This window comes from Solanum dulcamara, chromosome 4 (genome assembly GCF_947179165.1).
Source record: "Solanum dulcamara chromosome 4, daSolDulc1.2, whole genome shotgun sequence".
NCBI classification, from domain to species: domain Eukaryota; kingdom Viridiplantae; phylum Streptophyta; class Magnoliopsida; order Solanales; family Solanaceae; genus Solanum; species Solanum dulcamara.
Genome location: NC_077240.1, coordinates 18,754,787 through 18,771,167, shown reverse-complemented (window position 1 = coordinate 18,771,167; position 16,381 = coordinate 18,754,787). Strand labels below are relative to the sequence as shown.

Here is a 16,381-nt window from a genome sequence, read left to right as displayed (position 1 = left end):
ATGAGTCGATTGAGTTATTCTTGTCAAACTATTTTTAAATGACAAATATTTTAGTTGATCTGTCGGCCCATGGCCTTTATTCTTTGAGTTGGATGGGTGATTTGAGTTGCCCGCTAAATTATTCTTTATTTTTAAATTTTCCGCTGAATGAATGAATGAACGGATGTGTGATCAGGCTATGTGGTTCGCTTGGGAGCCAGAAATGGTTTCTGAGTGCCGGTTACGTCTAGGGTACCCTCCCGGGGCGTGACAGAAAATTACTTTTATATCCCTTATATTTTAACTAAATTCCCAAACTACCCTTTTTATTATTTTAACCCTAAAATTCACATAATTTTCCACATCATAAGCACTTTTATCCAAACACTCAACTGCTTATTTATAAAAATAACTTTCAGCACTTCAAAATTCTAAAAACACTTCATACATAAAAGTTTCTTTTTTTAAGCCCATTCAAACGGGCTCTTAAGCAGGTATTGGAATGATCAACGTCTTGAAAAAAGAAAGAGCAATTATGCAGTAGTATATTCTATTCAAAATTTTCTTAATCACAAAGTATATCAGTATTTTCCAAGAAATATTCAAAGCACTTGGCTTCAGACTATGGATTCCTCATTCAATCAGTAAAATGTAGTCATCACAAAGGCATATTTGTTCATCCTTTACAGTTCCCCTTCTGTATTCTACTTTCTATTATTCTATAGTTCCAAGTGTATCAGCATTAATTCTGTCTATGTTGCTCAATGTTTGCACCCAGGCAGAGTCTTACAGCATGGACCACAATAGCTGGTAAACAGAAGAAGACAGTGAATGCGCAGTTGACATAGTCAATATCTCCAAAGCGAGCATCGTACAGTATCTCTTGGCTATATAGCACAAGGTACCCCATGAACAATGCCAGCAGTACGTATACCTGGTACAAGTATTATTCAAGTCAGTCATATTATTCATTCGTTCATTAGACAGAGGAGAGTTCAAAACTAGAGTCAAGTAGTTTAAAATCACTGTAATTAGTCACATATTAAGTTTGAGGCAAAATAATTGATTTATGAACAAGGGAACTGTGTTATAGGATGCGTGTGAACACATTGTATGCATACTTCTTACCTTTAACATCCACTGAGTAATGTCAAACCACATTTGCATTACAGTACAAGTTTCAATCAGGCCGGTGATGTAGATTTGGCGCCTTTCCCTACTTGTCCTGGCTGCAAACCAGAAACATCCAAATACAATTGCTGCACCTTGCAAAAATCTAACAACAAAGCTGGAGATAAAGCATGGAATGCTTTCTCAAGTTAGATATTTGTCAAATTATCAGAATATTCTCTTCTAACAAGGAACACAGAACAACAAAGTGCTAATGCAGTACTCTTCACAGTCTGGTGGCCATATTGCTCAACTTCTCTCATTCATAAGACAATATAGTTCAAAACTGTTTCCAGTTTCTAATGAATTAAAGCCAATATAATTGAGATACAATTTGGTAGCTGTAATTCCATTCCAGTCCCTTAAATCCAAGAATCTTAGTTACAAGTCATCAATTTAGCTCAATGCTAACACTCAATGCTAATATCAGACCATTATTCTAAAACTCAATGCTAGTCATAACTCTCAAATTTTCTCATTCATAGCTATGCATTATGCAAATTCTCCAAAATGAAGCCTAACGGATCATGTATAAGAGACATTACTGCAAAACTTTTTGAATACTACAGGGTTGTTCAGACTCCATACCTACATAATCCTAGTAGCCACTTTTAGCTAACTGCACGCAAGAATAATACAGAAAACAACATAGAATGACAATGTTTATGTCAATTCATCCAATCTAATGCCCTTTCTTGTGAAAGAGACCAACACACACACAGGTAGGGATATCTCCATAAGTCCTTATTTCAGAGTTTTCTAAGAGAGAGTAGTAGTCTACATTTAGGAGATTCGGATTTTAAAAATTGAAACAAATAGCTTCTACTGCAGCTGTTAAGCATACCAATTTTTCCATGTAGGATTTCCAGTAAATCTTATGATTATCAAAGATAAAGTGATCACAAGTATATACACCAATCAACAAGAAGCCTCTCTCTGGTAAAAATGATATGACAAGAAAGCAGTAAAAACAACCATATTTAGCATCTTTCGAGTCTTACCGTTGATCAATTTCAAAAAAATACTTGGTAAAAGGACCAACAGAAGCACCGAAGCAAAAAGCAGCATCCATCAAGAGCACGACCCTCGTCTTCTGCATAGACAGAAGATTTACGATATAAGAAGCGACTTGAAGAATAATTCAACAACTTGGAAGAAGATCTACGATCGAGTCATTGATGACGTACCACTCTCCATGGTGGTGTAAAGTAAAGCCAGAGTAAACTTGCTGCAGAAGAAAGGATTGGTAACAGCCACTCTGCTCCCCAGATCAGGTGCAAGTGGGATCCATAAGCAGCGGCCGACATGGCACAGAAGAGACTAAGATACACCTATAGTTTCAGCCAAAACTAATCAATACTAATATGAAAATGCTTAAAACCATTCACTTTCTATGCAAACTTCACACTTTCAAGAATTAAGTTCATTAAACTGTTCACAATTTTAACTATAACTTTGATGTTTTCTTCCATTATCATAATATATACTAAGTGAATTTAATATCTTAATTTCCAGTGTGCTCGAATACTCTCATATAAACCAAGAAAAGGGAGTAAAATTTTACTTAAAAAAAAACTTTCAAGAACGAATATGGAAAACTCGATCGAAATGCTAATAAAAAGTTGTATGTTACTCCAAATCTCCAATCGATTTTTTTTATCACATTATCACTAATAAAACGTCAAACTTCAAAATCTTCTTAGAGTCGAAATTCTTATTTCTTACTGAACTAGCAGAAACTGTAAAAAAAAACATCGACTATGATTATCAAAAATATTCGGAGAACCGAAATTCATCAATTCTTAAGAATTGGGGATTTAGCATCATCTTAAATTACAAAGTGTAAGGATAAATGTACCATCTTCAAGCTTGTGCGAGCGTGCTCGGGAATTGTTGCAGAACTCATCATGTCTTGTCTTCTCCAATTCCTGTTGAAGTACGCTTTCACAGCATTCACTAAGAAATCCATTTTTTCTTTTCGTTTTTGCAGAGAAATTCGAGATGGGGAAGTGATGAAGAAGAATGAGGAGCCTGACCTCTCTTTATAGTTTTTCAGAGAAGAGTTCGTTACCAACGACTGCCCCTTGCCGTTATTCTTTTTGGGATATTTACGGTTTTACCTTTCAGTTATGGGTTATAAGGCAGGGCTACTTTCGTCAAATAAAAAAAAAAGAAGGATCTCCAGACTCAGGTTGTTGGCGGCAAGGGGAAGAGGTTTTAGAAATATATATACTCCTTTACTCCATATATTAGGTAAATTTTTGGAAATGATCCTCCCAATATATATTTTCTATTCTCAAATGGCTTGAATCGAGATTTCATTTTTATTATCATTTATCAAGCGACACTATTCTTATTTTTATATATATCATTTTTATCGAATAACCTTTTTTTTTTGCCCCTCCAAACCCGACCTAAATTAAGAAAAAGCTCAATTCCTCTTCTACCAATCATGGGGTTTGGATTGGGTTTGAATAAAAGAGAGATTATTATTGGAAAAATTACGTGAATAAACAAACATATATTAGTTAATTAATTAACATAACTATAGTTTAACTAATTTACAATTCGCCACTAACATTTAACGTTAATTATGGTTCGAGTTTGTATAATTCACACGTTTGTATAATTCAAAATTTGTATAACTTTTGTATAAAGTAATTTTGTATAACTGTTTAAAGTTCAGATGTTTGTGTTTGTATAAATTTGTTATTTCAAGTTTATATAAAAATAACTCAATTATACAAACGTACCTGCGAAATATACAAACCTGTGAATTATATAAACGAGCTAATTTAAACTATAGTTTCAATCCATAATTATGCAAACTATAACTAATGAGCCTAACTAAATTTATTATAGTGGTTATTTGCGAAAAATTTTCATTATTTTTTCGTTGGGTCAGGTCTACAGGGTAAAAAATGGGTGAGATGATTTTTAAAAGCCCCATGGTATTTTTAAAATTTTAAAAATATATTATTTTTAATTCATTCTATTAACGAAAAGGGTAAATATGCACCATTTAAATGACGAGAGTATACATATACCAAATTTTGAAGATGAAATTTCACAAATAACTGATATAAGTATCTTAATTATGTTGCTAAGTTATAATTTGCCTAATTACGCTCCATCACTATAGTTTCATTTGCTATGAGTATTTTCGTTTGCCAATATACAAACAAGGTAAATATATACAATTTTGTATTTATACATTTAGGAATTTTTTAAAAATTTTGTTTGTATATTTCGCATGCCAATATACAAACATGGTAAGTATATACAAATTATGTGTTTAACATGTAAGAATTTTTCAGAACTTCTACAAATCAAATGTATCAACAAATCATATACAAATAGCTAGGGTAAGCATATATAAATTCCTGATTTATACAATTAGTAACCAAATTATATAAATTAAATAGAAAAATTAATTAAATTGTATTAGTACATAATAATCATCCATTTCGCGTAATTTTCCCTTCGTTAAACTACAACTCTATATATGCATTTTTAACGAAAAGTATATTTGTTCTAAATCATAAAATTGAAAAAGTATCTTTGCCCCCCTTTCCCTTTTATTTATTTTTGCTCCTTGTTGTAATTTTTTTCTTCTTCTCATCCCTCTTTATCCACTGCGTAGTATTCAAAATAATCTGAAATTATCGTCTAAATATAGGGAAAATCCTTTCCTCCAATAACCATAATAAAAGGGCAGCCCGGTGCACTTAAGCTCCCGCTATGCGCAGGGTCCGGGGAAGGGCCCGACCACAAGGGTCTGTTGTACGCAGCCTTACCTTGCATTTCTGCCAGAGGCTGTTTCCAAGGCTTGAACCCGTGACCTCCTGGTCACATGGCAGTAACTTTACCAGTTACTCCAAGGCTCCCCTTCTCCTCCAATAACCATAATAAATATTTAAAAACTATTTTGATATCCGAACATCATGTTTACCATAAATTACAACTTTTACCATAAATTGTTTTTCTATGGTAGCATTAGCAGAGATAATAGAAATAAGATTGATAAAATTGACAAATTATAGAATAAACATACCATGGTACATTTGTGTGTTTGTGCCTAAATATTATGGTCGAGCTTGTTTTACTGACCATTAATTTTTCGGATTTTCTATCATAAAGTTTCAAAATTCTTGTCTAGTACAATATAATTTACCCAAGTCATGATGTTAGGATCGATCGAGAACTCGGGTAATGTGGAATTTAGCCAAATAATATTATAATGACAATAGCAAAAATAATAGTAAGTTGGTAATAACGAAAGTAAAAGCAAATAAAGAAGACACAAATTTTACGTGGTTCGGTTGGTATGACCTAGTCCACAAGGCGGAGAGCAGGATTTTACTATATCAACAAGAGTGTAAAAGATAGTACAAAATTAGAGTAAATACTTTAATTAATCCCAAATACACCAAGAGAATAACCTTACAAGATCACTCCAAAGAAAGGGTCACACAAGTGTGTCTCAACACTAACTCTCTTACAAAATAACTCTTAATAAAATACAAAGAAAGAAAGCAATGAAATCTTTTCATATGCTTGTGTTTCAACTAATGGTCAACTTCCCTATTTATAGGGGAAAATGGGTTGCTTGATGTCATTGATGATATCATTTGAAGATACAAAAATTCAACATCTTAGTGTGAGTATATCAAATATTGTGGCTATCAAATCTTTGACATTTATGGTTGCCAAATGTGAACCTTATCAAGTATACCAAATCTTTGACAAATATGGTTGCCAAATACGAACCTTATCAAGTGTACCAAATCTTTGCCAAATATAATTGTCAAATTTCAACATTTGTGGCTTCCAAATCTTTAACAAACAAAGGCCACATTATACATGATGACACTTATTCTCCAACTCGTTAGACGGACTAATTTCAATTAAAGTACTAAAACATTATTAATAAAACTAATTTAGTAAAATACACCTCCAATTAAAGTTTTCTTAAAGAATATGTCATGTCAACATAGGCCAAGTTATATGAAATGGAGGGACTAATTGGAAAGACACATTAATAATAATATAAGTTCAAATTATATTGTCATTCTTTCTCAGTTTTTTTACATGCCCTTTTCTGACTCATGAATGTATCGATAATGAATTCCAGTTCATTGTCAAGAAAATTGAAGTGAATTTTTGTTGTGTTTGGAATTGAAAAAAATATTTTCCTAGAATGAATGTGAATTGCGATAATGAACCTTCCGTGTGTTTGGTAAAAAGATGCAAATAAACATTTTTCATTCCTTGAGCAAGAAGATTTTCAATTAAACATCTTGTGTTCCTCTACTTTTTGCAGTGTAGATTGTTCTTAATTGTTCTCAGTCAAGGACCTGGTCCCTTGACGCTTGGTGGATTCATACGAGCCAACAAATAGCTGATCAGAAGATGATATATATAAGTTTCATGGTTTGGAAATTAAATTACTTCAAATAAATTCCCCAGAAAACTTATTCCCAAACCTCTCCCCTTTCCAGCCAACGACCTGAGCCTGGAGATTCTTCTCCTTTTCTTCTTTGACGAAAGTATCCCTGCATATCCCCAAAATTCAGCCAAAAACTGAAAGGTAGAACCGTAAATATTCCCAAACAGAGCCAGGCCACGAATGCTGTGAAAGCTTACTTCAACAGGAATTGGACAAGAGAAGACATGATAAATTATGGAGAAATTCCCGAGAACGCTTACACAAGCTTGAAGACGGTACATTCATCCTTACTGTTTCATTTTTTCTTTCTATTTGATCACAGATATAAGAATTATTGTTCTGATTAAAATGTTGATAATGAAAAAAGAAAGAACAATTATGCAGTAGTATATTCTATTCAAAATTTTCTTAATCACAAAGTATATCAGTATTTGCCAAGAAATATTCAAACCACTTGGCTTCAGACTATGAATTCCTCATTCAATCCGTAAAATGTAGTCATCACAAAGGCATATTTGTTCATCATTGTTCCCCATCTGTATTCTACTTTCTATTGTTCTATAGTTCCAAGTGTATCTGTATTAATTCTGTCCGTGTTGCTCAATGTTTGCATCCAGGCAAAGTCTTACAGCATGGACCATAATAGCTGGTAAACAGAAGAAGACAGTGAATGCGCAGTTAACAAAGTCAATTTCTCCAAAGTGAGCATCGTACAGTATCTCTTGGCTATATAGAACAAGGTACCCCATGAACAATGCCAGCAGAACGTATACCTGTCACAAGCATTATTCAAGTCAGTCATATTATTCATTCATTCATTCATTAGACAGAGTCGAGTTCAAAACTTGAGTCAAGTAGTTAAAAATCACTGTTAATTTCTTACCTTTAACATCCACTGAGTAATGTCAAACAACATTAGCATTAGAGTACAAGTTTCAATCAGGACAGTGGTGTAGATTTGGCTCCTTTCCCTACATGTCCGGGCTGCAAACCAGAAACATCCAAAGACAATTGCTGCACCTTGCAAAAATCTAACGACAACGCTGGACAGAAAGCATGGAATGCTTTCTGATGTTAGATACTGTTCAAATTATCAGAATATTCTTCAAATAAGGAACACAGAACAACAAAGTGCTAATGCAGTACTCTTCACAGTTTGGTGGCCATATTGCTCAACTTCTCTCATTCATAAGCCACAATATAGTTCAAAACTATTTCCGGTTTCTAAAGAATTAAAGCCAATATAGTTCCATTCCAGCCCCCTAAATCCATGAATCTTAGTTACAAGTCATCAATTTAGCTCAATGCTAACACTCAATGCTAATATCAGACAAACATTGTAAAACTCAATGCTAGTCATAATTCTCAAATTTTCTCATTCATAATCTATGCATTATGCAAATTCTCTAATATGCAGCCTAATAGATCATGTAAAAGAGTTATTACTGCAAAATTTTCAAATACTACGGGGGTTGTTCAGACTCCAAACCTACGTAATCCTAGTAGCCACTTTTAGCTAACTGCACGCAAGAATAATACAGACCACAACGTAGAATGACTATGTTTATGTCAATTCATCTAATCCAATGCCCTTGCTTGTGAAAGAGACCAACACACTCAGGTAGGGATATCTCATAAGTCCTTATTTCAGAATTTTCTGAGAGAATAGTGGTCTAAATTTAGGAGATTCGGATTTTAAAATTGAAACAAATAGCTTCTACAGCAGCTGTTAAGCATACCGATTTTTCCATGTAGGATTTCCAGTAAATCTAATGATTATCAAAGATAAAGTGGTCACAAGTATATATACCAATCAACAAGAAGCCTCTCTCTGGTAAATATGATATGACACGAAAGCAGTAAAAACAACCAATATCGGAACAATGTTTAGCATCTTTAGAGTCTTACAGTTGATCGATTTCAAAGAAACACTTGGTAGAAGTGCCAACAGAAGCACCGAAGCAAAAGGCAGCAACTATCAAGAGCAAAACCCTCTTCCACTGCATAGACAGAAGATTTACGATATAAGAAGCGACTTGAAGAGTAATTCAACAACTTGGAAGAAAATCTACGATCGAGTCATTGATCACATACCACTCTCCATGGTGGTGTGAAGTAAAGCCAGAGTAAACTTGCTTCAGAACAAAGGACTGTGAACAGCCCCCCTGCTTCCAAGTGTGATCCATAAGCAGCGGCCGATGTGGCACAGAAGAGAGTAAGATACACCTGTAGTTTCAGCAAAATCTAATATGAAAATGCTAAACACCATTTGGAAAGTTTGAAAATGCTTACCACTATCAAACTGTTTAAAATTTTAACTATAACTTGATGTTTTCTTCCATTATCATAATATGTACTAAGTGAATTTAATATCTTAATTTCCAGTCCGTCTAATACTCTCATGTAAACCAAGTCAGAAGTGTGTAAAATTCAACTCAAAAACAACTTTCAAGACGGAATATGGAGCAAGGCTTCAATAGCAAATTCCATTCGAAATGCTAAAAAAAAGTTGCATGTTACTCTAAATCTCCAATCGTTTTTTACTAATAAAACGTCAAACTTCAAAATCTTCTGAGAATCGAAATTCATCCTTATTTCTTACTGAACTACAAGAAACTGTAAAATCTCAATTACAACGTTTGTGATCAAATAGAAAAAAAAGAGTAGAAGTTTACCCTGTTCAATCTTGTGCGAGCGTGCTCCGGAATTGGTGCTGAACTCATCATGTCTTGTCTTCTCCAATTCCTATTGAAGTACAATTTCACAGCATTCACTAAGAAAGCCATTATTTCGTTTCTTTTTGCAAGTGGAAATGGGGGAAGTGATGAAGAAGAATGAGGAGCGTGACCTCTGTTTATAGTTTTGCAGAGAAGAGTTCGTTACCAACGGACTGCCCTTTACGGTATTTACGGTTTTACCTTTCTGTTATGGGTAAGGTAGGGTTACTTTCATCAAATAAGAAAAACAAAAAGATCTATTGGCTCAGGTTGTTGGCGGGAAGGGGAGTTAGAAATATGGAAACGGAGGGAGTATCAAATTGTTTTAAGTCTTAGTTTGGATTGACTTACAAATGGGGATATTGAAAACTTATGTGCAATGTTCACCAAATGTAACCTGGTAGAAAATCCCAAAGAATGGTGTCTTGATTCAAGAGCCACGTCACATGTTTGTGTGGTTCGAGAAGCCTTCGCTACTTATTCCCCTGCTACACCTGATGAGACTATCTATATGGGAAATTCTACAACGGCTAAGGTTAAAGTATATGGTAGAGTATTCTTGAAAATGACATTCGGCAAAGTGGTGACACTGAACAAAATTTATCATGTTCCAGAAATGAGAAAGAACTTGGTTTCTGCCGGTCTTCTTATCAAAAATAGATTCAAGTGAGTTATGGTTTCAGACAAAGTAGTAGTTAGTAAGAATGAAATGTATTTAGGAAAAAAGGCTAACTCAATAAGGGCCTTTTCAAACTGAATATAATGGTTGTTGATAATAATAAAGTTCAAGCTTCTTCTTACTTACTTGAGTCAAATAATTTATGGCATTCATGCTTATGATATGTTAATTATAAAACCTTGCAAAAATTGATCAATTTAAATGTCAAGTATGTGTTAAATCTAAGTATGCTAAGCATCCTTATAAATTTGTTGAAAGGAATTTCAGTTCCTTAGAATTGATTCACACAGACATTTGTGATATGAAGTCAACACCAACTTGTGGAGAAAAAAAGTATTTTATAACTTTTATTGACGATTGCATCAGATATTGTTATGTCTATTTGTTGAATAGTAAGAATAAAGCAACAGAAGTATTTAGACAATACAAAACTGAAGTTGAAACTCAATTGGATAAAAAGATAAAAATGATAAGAAGTGATGGAGATGGAGAGTATGAATCTCCTTTTGCAGAAATATGTTTGGAAAATGGAATCATCCATCAAACTAATGTCCCTTACTCACCTCAATCAAACGGAATTGCAGAAAGAAAAAATTAAACTTTAAAGGAAACAATGAATGTCTTACTTATAAGTTCAAGTTTACCACAAAACTTGTGGGGGAAGCCAATACTCAATAGAGTTCCCCACAACAAAACACTGTCTATTCCATATGAGAAATGGAAAGGAAGAAAACCATATTTGAAATATTTCAAAGTGTGTGGGTATCTAGCCAAAGTCCAAGTTCCTAAACCTAAGAGGGTCACAATAGGACCTAAGAATGTGGACTGTATTTTCATTGGATATGCTACAAATAGTAAAGTATGTCGATTTTTGGTTCATAAGTCTGAACATCCAGATATTTATGATAAACGGTAATAGAATCAGATAATGGTGTATTTTTTGAACATATTTATCCATAGAAAACTAGACTTGAATTGTCTAGTGAAGGGTCTAAACGACCTTGAGAAGAATCAAAGGAGAATTTACCTAATAAAGTGTAACACCCCAGATTTTTTTTTCCCGCCAAAACTCGAACCGTTCTTCTTGTGCGTGTAGGATCGAATTCGATGACTTGTAATTTCATATATGAGTTAGGATCAATTCTTAAGTATTTTAAGTGTATTAGATGTGTTTTAGGATCATAAGGGATCTCTAACACCTAGCCGAGTCCAAAGAATTTCTATCGGCTAAGTTTACGAATGAGTTCGTATAAGGGTCAACTTCAATCGACCGTATCTCTTAGAATATAATGAATTGGGTGGCTCATCACCTGTCAAATTAAAGGTCTTTGAGTCTTTTTTCCAACACCACTAAGATTGCATTTTTTTGGAGTTCGGAGTCAAAAGTTATGACCATTTTACTACAAAATATCACTACAGGAATTTCAGGCCTGGGGCTCCAGTGGCGTCCGGCGCCACTATAGCGTTCAAAACTAGCCTCAGTAGTTTGGCTCTTGGCGCGACGCGTCACTATTGCACTTGCAGGTTTTTGGACCTGTTTTGCAGATTTTTTTTAGAGAAAAGGGCATTATGGACCTTTTCCACCCATTCTATATCTAAAATACTACCCTAGCTATCACCATTTCCCCCCCCCCCCCACATCAATTTCTAAGGGTTTCTCTCCAAAAACACCCAAGAACTTGAGGGAAAGAATTGGAGAAGAGAAGGAGGGCTAGAGTTCAAGTTCTTCAAGTAAGGCCATCAAATCTTTGAGTTGTTCTTCAAGTCAGGTATGTAAGACTAACCTAAAATATGGATTGAGTTCTTCCATATGCCCCATAGATGTGTTGGATTAAGATTGTGAAAGGCTTGAACCTTCTATGAAGGTTTTCTTGATTTTTTCCTAAATTATAGAATACTTTTTTATATACTATTAATTGATTGATGATTTTCATGACTTGAATTACTAAATAGTTTTCTTTTATATTATTTACTACAAATGAATTCTTTTATATAAATTCATATGTATTGATGATGTTCTTGAGTGGAGTTTTATTGAGAGTATAGATTCATGTTTCATTCACATGAAAACCAAGATGAGATTTCCTTTTTGGTCATAATTTATCTTGAGGTTGAGATGGATGGTTTTTGTGTATATATATTGATTGGAATGAAAAGAATGATTTGGGATAGTTATGAATGTGAATGGCATAAAAAGAAATGAAATATTGGTAGAGCTAGAATGACATTTTTATTTCTATAAATGGAATACAGAATTAAATAAGAATTTTGAAGCAAGATGTTTGATAATAATATGAATGATGATGTTTGATGATGATGTGAATGATGATTTTTTGATGATGATGTGAATGATGATATTTGATGATGATGTGAATGGTAGTTATTTAACATGGGTAGAATGATTGATGAAGAGGTATGTTGATGATGATGTTTGAGGTGAAATGAATTGGAGTCTAATGTGACTACATGATATGTGATTTGCATAATTTGATTTGATTGGAGTCATATGAGTATAAATTATTGTTTGAGAAGAAGTTTTAAATAAATGATTTGTGAGCATTTTTGCATAAACTATTTATACACTATTTTGAGTTTAAAGAATGATTATTTTCATCTTAGATTTAAAAAGAGTTTAAGCATGAGTTGTGTTTGAGAAGTCTCTAAATTATCATTTTTGAACATGAGTATAAAAGAGTTGAACATTTTTACATTAAAATGTCTATTTTAAGTTTGAGTTGAGGAGTTAAAATTATGTTTTAAATGCATCTAATATTTTCTGCATTCATTGAGTTGAGATGGTATCAAATTCAAAAAAAAGAGTTTGATGATTGAGATGAGTTAATTGTGAATGAAGGTCCAATGAGACCATATTGAATGAGTTTTGAAAAAAGTCCAATGAGACTAAATGAGTTGATTTGAAATTAAGTCCTAAGAGACTAAATGAGTATTTTGAGTATTTTACTCACTTGATAAATATGAGCATATTGAGTCTTGGGAGGAGTATCGAGCACCGAATTGGGTAAGAGTATACTACGTCGCCAAATGTAGGAGAGGATTGGACTGTTAAAGTCGAATGCTTTCTAAATTACTATCCTGACATGATAGGACTTGATTGGTTATGGATCCATGATTGTTGATTCGTTCTTACCCTGGCAAGGTATGAACGGACGTGGCAACAATGTTGGTTTGTTGTACTATCACTTGCTCATATGATGATGGTTGTCGGTTAGAAAAACTCCCAAATTGAGTGGATTGTGCATGATATGATTAGTTTGATTGTGATTGTAGATGATTGAGTCGAAACGTAAAACATTGTTAAATTCTAATTTGCATATCTATTGAGTTGAGTCCTTCGACTTAATTGTTGAGTTGATTGTATATGATTGGATTGGATTAGATGATATGTGATTGGATTGGATTAGATGATATGTGATTGGATTTGATTAGATGATATGTGATTGGATTGGATTAGATGATATGTGATTGGATTGAATTAGATAATATGTGATTGGATTGGATTAGATGATATATGATTGGATTGAATTGTATGGTATATGATTGGATTAGATCGGATTATATATGATTAGATTGGATCAGATTGTATATGATTGGATTAAACCGATTGTATATGATTGGATTAGATCGGATGATATATGATTGGATTGGATCAGATCTGTAACACCCCCCAAAATTTTTCCCTAAGATTCAAACCTTTCTTGTATTCGTGTAGGGTCGAACTCAATTATTATGAAGTGTGTGCATGAGTTAGGATGAGTTCCTAAGTAATTAAAGAGTGTTAGAGGTGATGTGGGGTCATAAGGGATCCTTAGAACCAAGCTAAGTCCAAAAGAATTCGTCTTGGGTAAGTTGTCGAAGGAGTTTGTATAAGGGTCGACTTCTAATGATTATATCATTTGAAATATGACGATCTGGGTGGCCCATGACCTATTAAATTAAAGGTCGTTGAGTCTTCTTTCCAACTCCACCAAGAGTGTAATTTTTGGAGTTCGGAGTCAAAAGATATGACGATCCTAAGATGGACTAGTACTGCAGGAATTTCAGGCCTGGGTGGCAACTGCTGGAAACCTGGGCTTGGCGCCGCAGTGGCGCGACGCGCCACTATCGCACTAGGAACAAACCTCAGTAGTTTGGTCCCTGGCACGGTGCGCCACTAGGATATGTGCAGGGTTTTTAAGCCTATTTCCTAGAACTCAGAAAACTTAGGCTTGGCGTTGTAAGGGCGCGATACGCCACTATCGCGCCATCAAACAGCCTCAGTAGTTTGGTCCTTGGTGCGATGCGCCACTATCAGATGTACAGGTTTTAAGCCTAAATTTGACTTAGCACCGCAGTGGCGCGACGCGCCACTATCGTGCCATGAGCGTTTTAGCCTATTTTCCAGATTTTTGAGAAAGGGCAATTTGGGTATTTTCCCAAATTATATATACACCATCCTTGGGATGTTTTTGGACCATTTTCAGTCCTCCCTCTCTCTCTAAAAATCCTTAGAAATTTTTCCTTTCTTCTTCTTCTTCTTCTTCTTCTCCAAATCTATCTCCAACAAAGGGTGCCTTCAAGAGTTTCAAGGATTCAAGCCTCCCATTGAAGGCCTAATATCAAGGTCACTTCAAAGTCTTCACAAGGTATGTAAGGCTAACCTAAAATATGGATTGAGTTATTCCATATGCCCATAGATGTGTTGGATAGGAGTAGTGAAAGAGTTGAACCTTCTAAGAAGGTTTTCTTGAAAGTTTTCCTAAACTATAGAATGTTTTTAGATACTATTGGTTGATTGATGATTTTAATGACTTGAGTTACTAAATAGTTATCTTTCATATTATTGACTACAAGTGTATCTTTGTATATAGATTTATAGGTATTGATGATATTCTTGAGTTGAGTTTTGTTGAGAGTATAGATTCATGTTTCATTCACATGAACCAAGATGAGATTTCTTGTCATAAATGTCTTGAGGTCGAGATGGATGGTTTTGTGTATATGTGTATTGATTGGAATGAAAAGAATGAATTGAATAGTTAAGAATGTCCTTTTGCTTTTATAAATTGAATATAGGACTAAAATGAAGATTGTGGAGTAGACGTTTGATATTGATGTGATGATGATATTTGACAATGAGGTGGTGATAATAATTGATAATGATGTGGATAATGATGTTGATGATGATGCGAATGGTGATTATTTAATATATGTAGAATGATTGATGAACAGATTATGTTAATGAGGAGGTTGTGTGATAAAGTAGATTGGAGTCTAATGTGATTATGTGATTTGTATAATTTGATTGATTGGAGTTTTATGAATATTTTAAAAATAAATAATCTTTTGAGAAAGAGTTTTAAATAAATATTTTGTGAATATTTTTGCATAAACTATTTACACACTATTTTGAGTTTTAAAGGATGATTATTTTTATCTACGATTTAAAAAGAGTTTAAGCATGAGTTGAGTTTGAGAAGTCTTTTAATTATTTTTGAACATGAGTATTTGGAGTATAAATGAGTTGAGCATTATTTTTCTTTAAAATGTCAATTTTGAGATTTGTATAGATTTTTAAAGAGAAGAGTTTGATGATTGGAGATGAGTCGATTTGAAAGAGGGTCCAATGAGGCCAGATTTGATTGAGTTTTGAAAAGAGTCCAATGAGACTAAATGAGTTGATTTGAAAGAGTCCGATGAGGCTAAATGAGTATTTTAAATATTTTACTCACTTAATAGCTATGCACGTATTGAGTCTTGGGAGGAGTATTGAACACCGAATTGGGTAAGAGTATAGTCCATACTCGAATCCCATACACTACGCCGCCAACGTAGGAAGGGATTATACCGTATCGGATGTTTTCCTATTTCATTGTCCTAAAATGATAGGACTTGATGGATTGACGGATCCATTATTGGTTTGAGTCGTTCATACCTTAGCAAGTATGAATGGACGGAGCAACGACGTGACTCATTGTACATCACCTATATATAGGTGGTGGGATTGTTGTCGATTAGAGAAACTCCCAAATTGAGTGGATTGTGCATGATATGATTGGTTTGATTGAGATTTTTTTTTTGATGATTGGGTTGGATTATATAACATTACTAAGTTCTAAGTTGTATGTTTATTGATTTGAGTCCTTTGACTTGATTATTGAGTTGAGTCCTTTGACTTGATTGTTGAGTTGTTTGTTGAGTTGATTGTATATGATTGAATTGGATTGGATGACATATGATTGGATTGTGTATGATTGGATCGGATTAGGTGATGCGTGATAGATTGAATTGAAGGATATGTGATTGTATTGTGTACGAATGGATTGGATTGTATGATGTGTGATTGGTCTTTGTCTAAAAATATATTCTTACTTTAGACTTATGACGCCT

The 16,381-nt window shown here is 33.9% G+C and overlaps 2 protein-coding genes across 2 annotated transcripts; both read right to left on the bottom strand.

Annotated features, from left to right (window-relative positions):
• Positions 1-512: 512 nt before the first annotated feature.
• Positions 513-3,267, bottom strand: LOC129886770 (bax inhibitor 1-like). The gene is made up of 5 exons (XM_055961610.1): positions 3,008-3,267; positions 2,337-2,480; positions 2,151-2,242; positions 1,108-1,267; positions 513-913 (listed from the first exon to the last, which is right to left on the bottom strand). The coding sequence occupies exons 1-5, from the start codon at positions 3,116-3,118 to the stop codon at positions 722-724; spliced, it is 699 nt and encodes a 232-aa protein (XP_055817585.1). The 5' UTR covers positions 3,119-3,267; the 3' UTR covers positions 513-721.
• Positions 3,268-6,974: 3,707 nt separating this feature from the next.
• On the bottom strand, positions 6,975-9,510 carry LOC129886771 (bax inhibitor 1-like). The gene is made up of 5 exons (XM_055961611.1): positions 9,274-9,510; positions 8,693-8,824; positions 8,507-8,598; positions 7,482-7,641; positions 6,975-7,371 (listed from the first exon to the last, which is right to left on the bottom strand). Exons 1-5 carry the CDS (start codon positions 9,382-9,384, stop codon positions 7,180-7,182), a joined length of 687 nt encoding a protein of 228 aa, XP_055817586.1. The 5' UTR covers positions 9,385-9,510; the 3' UTR covers positions 6,975-7,179.
• Positions 9,511-16,381: the final 6,871 nt, after the last annotated feature.

Coding starts and splice junctions, on each gene's coding strand:
- LOC129886770 (XM_055961610.1), bottom strand. CDS start 3,118: ATGGATTTCTTAGTGAATGCTGTGAAAGCGTACTTCAACAGGAATTGG. Junction 2,481..3,007: donor CTCGCACAAGCTTGAAGATG/GTACATTTATCC, acceptor CTGAAACTATAG/GTGTATCTTAGTCTCTTCTG. Junction 914..1,107: donor TTACTCAGTGGATGTTAAAG/GTAAGAAGTATG, acceptor TACTTGTACCAG/GTATACGTACTGCTGGCATT.
- LOC129886771 (XM_055961611.1), bottom strand. CDS start 9,384: ATGGCTTTCTTAGTGAATGCTGTGAAATTGTACTTCAATAGGAATTGG. Junction 8,599..8,692: donor TCACACCACCATGGAGAGTG/GTATGTGATCAA, acceptor CTGTCTATGCAG/TGGAAGAGGGTTTTGCTCTT. Junction 7,372..7,481: donor TTACTCAGTGGATGTTAAAG/GTAAGAAATTAA, acceptor TGCTTGTGACAG/GTATACGTTCTGCTGGCATT.